General features: G+C 45.6%; 1 protein-coding gene across 2 annotated transcripts in view; it reads left to right on the top strand.

Moving 5' to 3' along the window:
- Window positions 1–7,715: 7,715 nt before the first annotated feature.
- The window catches only part of LOC115479927 (angiopoietin-2-like), a 76,306-nt gene continuing 74,248 nt past the window's right edge, over window positions 7,716–9,773 (top strand). Inside the window, exon 1 of one of the 2 annotated variants that reach the window (XM_030218258.1) lies at window positions 7,716–8,110. In XM_030218258.1, the coding sequence (XP_030074118.1) occupies window positions 7,820–8,110 (291 nt within the window). In that variant the 5' untranslated portion in view covers window positions 7,716–7,819. The remainder of the gene's footprint in view (window positions 8,111–9,773) is intronic. The other variant, XM_030218257.1, reaches the window with a different exon arrangement.

Below are 9,773 nucleotides of genomic sequence, written 5' to 3'. Positions count from 1 at the left end.
ATGCCTCTGCATCCTCCCCCCAGAACCTTAAAATCACCTCCACTCCAGTCTTTGCCCAGGCAGCTGCAGCGGCACTGAAAAGCTGCCTGAGGCCTGCACCGGGAATTTCTCTCTGCAATGTTCTGCCCTTTACAAAACAGGAAGTTCCATCAGAAGGGGCGGGGCAGTTCAAAGAGAAAGTCCCAGTGCAGGTCCCAGGCAGTGTATGAGTGCCACTGTCGCTGTCGCTGTCGCTGCCTGGGTGAAGACTGGAGCAGGGATGATTTTAAGGCACAGGCGGGGAGGGAGGGTGGGTCTGATAGAGGGTGAATACTCATAAGTACATAAGTATTGCCATACTGGGACAGACCAAAGGTCCATCAAGCCTAGCATCCTGTTTCCAACAGTGGCCAATCCAGGTCACAAGTACCTGGCAGAAAAACAAAGAATAGCAACATTCCATGCAGAACCCCAAAGAGTAGCAAGATTCTAGAATTCTAAAGAATAACAAGATTCCACGCAGAATTTCAAAGTGTAACAACATTCCAAGTAGAACCCCAAAGAGTAGCAAGATTCCATTCAGAATCCCAAATACATAAGTATATAAGTATTGCCATACCGGGACAGACCAAAGGTCCATCAAGCCCAGCATCCTGTTTCCAACAGTGGCCAATCCAGGTCACAAGTACCTGGCAAGATCCCAAAAAAGTACAAAACATTTTATGCTGCTTTTCCCAAAAATAGTGGATTTTCCCCAAGTCCAATTTAATAATGGTCTATGGACTTTTCCTTTAGGAAGCCGTCCAAACCTTTTTTTAAACTCTGCTAAGCTAACCGCCTTTACCACATTCTCTGGCAACGAATTCCAGAGTTTAATTACACGTTGAGTGAAGAAAGTTTTTCTCTGATTCGTTTTAAATTTACTACATTGTAGCTTCATCGCATGCCCCCTAGTCCTAGTATTCTTGCAAAGCGTGAACAGACGCTTCACATCTCCCCATTGAACTCCACACATTATTTTATAGACCTATCATGTCTCCCCTCAGCCGCCTTTTCTCCAAGCTGAAGAGCCCTAGCCGCTTTAGCCTTTCCTCATAGGGAAGTCGTCCCATCTCCTTTATCAGTATGTGCACCTTGCATAAATGTGCCACTGCTATGGGGTGACTATCCAGCTAGCAGCAGCGAGATATGGAAATCAGAATGATGAGTGAGGTGATTAAATTTGCACAAAACAGATTCAAGATTGTTAAAACACATGCGGACTGTGAAATATTGCAGGAAGACCTTAGGAAATTGGAAGACTGGGCAAATGCAAAGAGATGCACATTGGAAAGAATAATCCAAATCATAGTTACCTGATGCTAGAGTCCACCTTGGGGGTCAGCAAAACCAAGAAAAAGATTTAAGAGTTGTTGTAGACATTATGCTGAAATCTTCTCAATGTGCGACGGCGGTCAAAAAAGCAAACAGGATGCTAGGAATTATTAGGAAAGGGATGGTGAATAAGACTGAAAATACTATAATGCCCTTGTATCAGTGGCGTACCAAGGGGGGGGGGGCGGTCTGCCCCGGGTGCACGCCGCTGGGGGGGTGCCGTGGTGCGCGCCTGCTGCGAGAGTTCGCTAACTTCTCTCGTTTGCTGCAGCTCCCTCTGCCCCGGAACAGGTTACTTCCTGTTCCGGGGCAGAGGGAGCTGCAGCGAACGAGCAAAGTTAGTAAACTTGCAGCAGGTGCGCACTGCGGCACCCCCCCCCCCCCTCAGCGGCATGCACCTGGGGGGGCTCTTTCGTGGGGGGGGTCTTTCGCAGGGGGGGTCCGTGCTGCATCGTGGGGGGGGGGGCGCTGCACCCGTGGGGCGGGGCGCCACCCCAGGTGTCCGCCCCCCCTAGGAACGCCACTGTCTTGTATCTTTCCATGGTGCGACCTCACCTTGAGTACTGTTTGGTTCTGGTCGCTGTATCTCAAAAAAGATATAGCGGAATTAGAAAAGATTCAAGGAAGAGCGACCAAAGTGAAAAAGGGGATGGAACTCCCGTCAAATGACAAAAGGCTGTAGAGGTTAGGGCTCTTCTGCTTGGAAAAGAGACGGATGAGGGGTGATATGATTGAGGTCTACAAAATCCTGAGTGATGTAGAACGAGTAGAAGTAAATCGATTTTTTACTGGTTCCAAAAGACTAGGGGACACTTGAGGAAGATACATGGAAATACTTTTAAAACAAGTAGGAGGAAATATTTTTTCACTCAACGAATAGTTAAGCTCTGGAACTCTTTGCTGGAGGATGTGGTAACAGCGTTTAGTGTATCTGGGTTTTAAAAAAAAGTTTGGACAAGTTCCTGGAGGAAAAGTCCATAGTCTACTATTGAGATGGACATGGGGAAGCAACCGCTTGCCCTGGGATTGGTTGCATGAAGTGATGCCACGATTTGGGTTTCTGCCAGGTACTTGTGACCTGGCTTGGCCATTGTTTGGAAAACAGGATACTGGGCTAGTTGGACCATTGGTCCGACTCAGTATGGCTACTCTTACGTTTTTATGTTCTACACCAGGGAACCAGCATTGAATCCCCGAGTACGTGCAGATGTCTGGTACTTGTCTGATTAAGTCCAATATTCAACCCTTAACCAGATAAGTGACACTGGACAAAGATAGGGCTGTGTTTCATGTGGTCCAATTTGTCCGGTTACCTTATGCGGCTAATTACTGAATATTGGCACCTAACCACATACGTGCTGACTCTGCCCGAACTCCAACCACAGACCACCCACAATATATTTATTTATTTATGGTTCATTTGTATCCCACATTTTCCCACTCGTGCAGGCACAATGTGGCTCACAGAAAATTATGAAAATTTACAATGTAAGAAAATATTGCAAAGAGGACAAAGAATAGACAGAGGGAGCAGTAGCTGACAATGGGAAACTAAGCAGGGTGAAGATCATGAAGGGTACATCATTCAGCAGAGTAAATTGGGGAGTAACGTTTTAGCAAAGGAGTAAGTCTTCAGCAACTTCTTGAAGAGGATGTGGTCCACTTGCGTTTTGAGGTGCTGCAGGAGAGCATTCCAGTATTTGGGGCACCAGTAGCGGAAAGAAGAGGTGAAAATCTTCTTATACTTGACACCCTTACAGTTTGGGAAGTGTAGATGGAGGTAAGACCGTGCTGCTGGAGTGGCATTCCTGGGTGGAAGGTCAATCAAGGGGAGCATATAGTCCGGAGCAAGCCCATAGATGATTTTGTGGGTTAAGGAGCAGAGTTTAAAAATAATACGCTCCCGTACAGGTAGTCAATGGAGTCTGAAGCGCAGGGGCTCGGCAGGCGCAAAACGATGCTCTCCCAGAAAGTCTCGCGGCAGTGTTCTGGACTGTTTGGAACTTTTTCAGTAAAGAGACCTTGCAGCCCGCATAAATTCCACTGCAATAATCCAGGTGGGAGAGGACGAGCCAATGCACAAGTGTATGGAACAGATCTCTGGTAAGGAAATACCTTATGCACCGGAGCCTCCACATAGCATTAAACATTCTTTTGGAGACCAGTTTTAGCTTAGGCATTTAGAAGGGATATTCAGTAAGTGCCACTAAATATCAGTGGACAGTCCGACACAGGTGATTGAACCAGCCAGGAGCATCTGCCTCCCAGTTAAAACACTGAATATGTTAGAAATCTGGGGAAAGATAAGACGGAGGGTGGAGCTGGTGTCAAGGTGCAAGCGGGAATTTATAGAGAGAATTTTCTCAAGCATTTTCTGCTTGTAAACCATGCTTTAACCCAGAACATGGCTAATAAAAAATTGTGCATGCCTCGAGGAGCATGTGGGCTCTTACATGACCCATGTGCAAGCAATCCTGGTGGGGGGGGGGGGGGGTGATTGGGCAAAGCAGGGACGAAGCTGCAAGCTATCAAATACATGCTCACAGTTGCATCTACCTTGAGCTGATGTATTTTGTGAAAGCTACTGGGGATAGTCCTGGGAGTTTATTACACAAAAGTACATCCTACTTATGCTGTCTTTATACAATAGGTGTGTTTTTCGAAATTCGTATAAGTACCCTGTTCTGAACATACCCAGCACCCCCCTAATTCTATAAACTTGCATGACTAAATTTCTTTGTTTAAATCTTTAATTTTTTATTCAATTATGTCTCACAACATGAGCATTTTGCACGCTCAAATTTCTAGTGAGCAAATTTGTGAGTGAAGATAGAATAAGGCCATTAGCACGCATAACTTAATTCAATAATTGGCTGTTAATTGGAGCTAACAACCAGTGATTGGCTATAATTAGTCTTAATTGGCGCTAATTGAAACCAATTACCTGTTAGGTGCGTAACTGCCCTTAGTCACTATTCTATAAGTTCTGCGCTCAAATTCCAGAGCACCCAACTTCAAGAGGGCATGGACTGGGGAGGGGCATGGGGGTGTCAGCCGTGGATTTTATAATATTATCATTTACACATGTGCCTACAGTTAGACGTGAGTATTTCCAGCAGCCATCGAGCTGGTGTAAGTATTTGCGCTAGTTTGTGGACTTACGCTAGGATTCTAGAATGACTGTTGCACGCACACCTGCCGTTCTAGAATTCACACATCATTTTGGTGTGTAAATTTCTGTGATCTTTTGAGAATTTACTCCCACATGTGTAGCTACTTAAAGTGGAAGATTCTCAACTGGGCAGACTAGATAGGCCATTTTGGCCCTTATCTGCCATCCGAACGTTCTTCGGCCCCCATCTTTGTGTGTGTTCCTCAGAGTGATGAATTCTTATCGCCCGGCACGTGCCCTCTGACCCTGATGCTCTACAAACTATCCTTGCCTGAATCTGGCTTTCCCCATTAAGCTGGTCAGTGTTGACTAATTTGTAGCCAGTTCAGACAGAATAAGCCAGTTCAGCAGACAGTTCCAGATATCACAGCACTTTAGTAGGGAAGCTCAGGTTTGTAAGAAAAGATGAAAGGAGCACATCTTCCACTCATCTGCATACTGTGTCTCTTCAAGGACATCACAAACATTCCCTTATAGTGTGCGGCATGTAGAAATCATAGGGAAAAGGCAGAATGCACTTAAAGAGAATTAATGGGAGACTCTTCTGGAACTCAGAGCCCACCTCTGCTGTGCTGACTGGCAGTATCCACAACTTGTACACAGGATTTGATTCTTGCACAGCTATCATTAGAAAATAGAAATTCCTGCTTCCTACTGTCTGAAAGAATCATACCTAGCTTACATAAGTACATAAGTATTGCTACACTAGGACAGACCAAAGGTCCATCAAGCCCAGCATCCTGTTTCCAACAGTGGCCAATCCAGGTCAGAAATACCTGGCAAGATCTCGAAAAAGTTCAATACGTTTTATGCTGCTTATTCCAGAAATAAGCAGTGGATTTTCCCCAAGTCCATTTTAATAATGGTCTATGGACTTTTCCTTTAGGAAGCCGTCCAAACCTTTTTTTAAACCCCGCTAAGCTAACTACTTTTACCACAATCTCTGGCAATGAATTCCAGAGTTTAATTTTACATGTTGAGTGAAGACAAATTTTCTCCAATTTGCTTTAAATTTACTACTTTGTAGCTTCATCGCATGCCCCCTTGTCCTAGTATTTTTGGAAAGAGTAAGCAAACGATTCACGTCTACCTGTTCCACTCCACTCATTATTTTATAGACCTCTATCATGTCTCCCCTCAGCTGCTTCTTACCCAATGAGAGAAAAGTGAGTTTTAATCAGTAAACTGAGTATATGAGTAAAGGTCACAGAACAGTCACATGCAGGAAACCCAGAAGTCTCATTTTTTTCTATCAGTGATGTCCTTTTAACAATTTGTGATAATTATTACTGTGATATGGTTGTTTCTATAGAAGTGGCCTTAGAAGCAGATTTGATTCCCACTGTGGCTCCTTGTGACTCTGGGCAAGTCACTTAACTCACCATTGCCCCAGGTATAAAATATAATATTGTAAACCGCTTCGACTGTAACCACAGAAAGGCAGTATATCAAATCACATTCCCTATCCCCTATATCAAAGAGCAGGGGTGGGCAACCATGGTCCATGAATATGCATGAGATTGATTTGCATGTACCGCTTCATAAGTACATAAGTAATGCCATACTGGGAAAAGACCAAGGGTCAATCGAGCCCAGCATCTTGTCCACGACAGCGGCCAATCCAGACTAAGGGCACCTGGCAAGCTTCCCAAACGTACAAACATTCTATACATGTTATTCCTGGGATTTTGGATTTTTCCAAGTCCGTTTAGTAGCGGTTTATGGACTTGTCCTTTAGGAAACCGTCCAACCCCTTTTTAAACTCTGCTAAGCTAACCGCCTTCACCACATTTTCCGGCAATGAATTCCAGAGTTTAATTACACGTTGGGTGAAGAAAACTTTTCTCCGATTTGTTTTAAATTTACTACACTGTAGTTTCATCGCATGCCCCCTAGTCCTAGTATTTTTGGAAAGCGTGAACAGACGCTTCACATCCACCTATTCCACTCCACTCATTATTTTATATACCTCTATCATGTCTCCCCTCAGCCGTCTCTTCTCCAAGCTGAATAGCCCTAGCCTCCTTAGTCTTTCTTTATAGGGAAGTCGTCCCATCCCCGCTATCATTTTAGTCGCCCTTCGCTGCACCTTTTCCAATTCTACTATATCTTTCTTGAGATGCGGCGACCAGAATTGAACACAATACTCAAGGTGCGGTCGCACCATAGAGCGATACAACGGCATTATAACATCCTCACACCTGTTTTCCATACCTTTCCTAATAATACCCAACATTCTATTCGCTTTCCTAGCCGCAGCAGCACACTCAGCAGAAGGTTTCAGTGTGTTATCGACGACGACACCCAGATCCCTTTCTTGGTCCGTAACTCCTAACGTGGAACCTTGCATGACGTAGCTATAATTCGGGTTCTTTTTTCCCACATGCATCACCTTGCACTTGCTCACATTAAACGTCATCTGCCATTTAGCCACCCAGTCTCCCAGTCTCGTAAGGTCCTCTTGTAATTTTTCACAATCCTGTCGCGAGTTAACGACTTTGAATAACTTGGTGTCATCGGCAAATTTAATTACCTCGCTAGTTACTCCCATCTCTAAATCATTTATAAATATATAAATGTGTACATCGTGGAAATCTTGAAAACCTGACTGGGTTGTGGGTGCTCTTGAGGTTGATGTCCATCCCTGCCATACAGCCTGGTCCTAAAGCAAGTGGAATCAGGGTCCTGTGTAGCCTATTTAGTGCTTTCAAAAGTTGGTGCTCTAGGCAGTTGCCTATGTTGAAATCGGTCCTGCCCATAAAGCTTATGAAACTGGTTTATGCTAAATGGTGGTCATTGTTTCCTGCCAAATTTCTTAAACTGAAAAAAAAGTGTTGCTTAATGGCCTCATTTTAATGTTGCTTCGTGCTGCACGAGTAGCAAACCAAAATCCAGCATGGCTGAGCAGATGTTTTGTGCCTGGTCTATTATTTTCACTCCCCCTGTCGGCCAGAAAGCATCTGGATTTTTTTTGTGTGTGTTTAATCTGGGTGATGAATTCATGCTCAGCACCGAAGAGGATGTGCAAGCAGATTGAGATAAACTTCGAGACCTGTGTGAGGGCTGAAATGCATTCTTGTGGTTTAGTTATCTCCTGAAATGGAGCTCGACTGAACTGTTTAATAGACAAAGCCCTTCTCAAAGAGTTCTGGGAACTGTTCCAGCAAAGGGGAGGGCCAGAGAAGGAGGAGCTGCTAAAATCCAAACTCGTGTAGCTGTTGGGACAGCATGGGCCAGAGAGGTATAGGAAGCAATTGAGGCTTCACAGGAAGGAGCAGCTAGATTTTGCTAATCATGTTGCTGGGCAGTATTTTAACGCTGCTTTTCAGCCTTATCATCCCGGGGCTCAGCTCCCACCCCAAAGGCTTGGACAAAGCAGAGAAGCACCAACACCGGGTGCAGCACGGACCTTGCAGCTACACCTTCCTGCTCCCCGAAATCCAAAACTGTCAGCCCTCTGCCGATTTGCAGGTGTCAAACTCCCTGCAGAGGGATTCGCCCCTCCCGGCGGAGCCCAAGTGGCCCAGCAAGAGGCTGCAGCAGCTGGAGAGCCTGATGGACAACAACACCCAGTGGCTGCAGAAGGTAAGAGGCAGGAGTTAGGGAAAGCTGGACAGAGAGAGAGAGAGCAGGAAATGGTCATCCAGATGCAGAGACTCCTTCAGAACACTTTAGTTCTCCTCAGTGGTGAAAGATACTTGTTTTCTTCTTCTGTTTAGGAATTCTGGGGGGGTCATCACGTTGCCAAATGTGTATTGGTCACTGGCTATAAAGAATTTCTGTTTAATGCAAAAACGATCCGCTCCACTAAGTGGTAAATAAAAGTTGTAGAAATAAAGCGCCCAGGCTGTTCTCGTGCCAGAAGGGAACAGGTACATAGCGCAGAGTTCATTTGTCCTTGGTCTCAGGGAAATGCAGGATCAAAAGGTCATTTAAAGCGCTGCTTCCATTGAAGTAACGCGAAGATTTATCGCAGTATCGGGAGAATTTTGTCTTCCATAGCTGTTCGTGTGCATCTTGTTGGAAAGACTTTCGAACTCAGAAAAAAAAAACAACAACCCCCAAATTCCCCTTCAAGCACCAGGTACCCGCCTAAACGGTGTCGGGATCTGGTCATTTTACCCTTTTTTTCCAAATGACAGCTGTTAACACCCCACAGGCTTATCACGTTGCGCCCTTAAACACAGCACTTCAGTGACAAACTTTCCAGGCACAGTTTTAAGAAGACAAAAATCCGCTTACGCACAATAAGACTATTTGCACGCGTAACTCCTAACCGGGAAAGGTTAGGTTACAAGCAGTCGTTTGAAATGGTACCACCGAACCCAGCAGCAGAACGAATTCCTTGAGAGAACTGGACACCCAGACAGAGCTTTTCTGTCAAAGGCTTATTATACAACACAAAGCTCTGAGATTTCAAACATAAACTCCAGCTGCAGATGATGTCAGTAAAAGGTGGTGATGTATTTATATCCCTTGCCACCCGGGTAGAAAAGCAATTTATTACACGGCGGTCTTTCCTAATCTGTCAGGCACTGCACTTGCTCAATTCAGACCCGTTTTCCAGTGGGTGGGAGGTTGCTGGGTGGGGAGGCTCATGCATTTCTGTTAGTTCTCACTATAATTAGAGATCACTTCCTAAAGGCACGTGGCCATATACTGAAGGTGCTTCCCGGTCATGTTTCATTAGGTCCGGCGTTTGATTGACCGACTTTTGTATTGTACTACAATGGAGCTTGCTAGTAGGGGAGAATCAAAGTGCAAACAGAAGATGGAATTCGATAAATTCCACCAAGGAGACCCATTTTCTGAACATTCTGAGGTGCCTCCCCCACTCTGGGGGCTCTTTCTTCCCCCCACCCAGGTCCTTCAAATCTCACCTCTTTAGGGCAACAGTAGTGATAATATGTTGATTGGGCTGGTGCAGGAAACTTTCCCTCTGCTTCATCCTGCCCGTGCATAAATAGGAAGTTACATCAGAGGGGGTGGGATGCAGCAGAGGGAAGCCCCAGCTTGCTACCGGTACCATGAAAAGCTGAGGGTTGAATGACCTGCGGGGGTGGAAGGAAGAGAGAGAGGTGTGGAGTCACAGGAGAAGGGCAGAAGAGAGAGGTGCTGCTTCGGTGAGTGCTGGGGGAGTGAGAGAGAGCAGTTCTGGACTCATGGAGAGGGGAGGGAAGGAGGGGAGGGAGAGATACTGGACTCTTGGGGAGGTGCAGAAAGACGAGGCACTGCATCTGTGGGGGGG

The sequence above is a fragment of the Microcaecilia unicolor genome, chromosome 11 (assembly GCF_901765095.1).
Source record: "Microcaecilia unicolor chromosome 11, aMicUni1.1, whole genome shotgun sequence".
Taxonomy (NCBI): Eukaryota; Metazoa; Chordata; class Amphibia; order Gymnophiona; family Siphonopidae; genus Microcaecilia; species Microcaecilia unicolor.
This window is presented reverse-complemented; position numbering and strand designations above follow the sequence as displayed.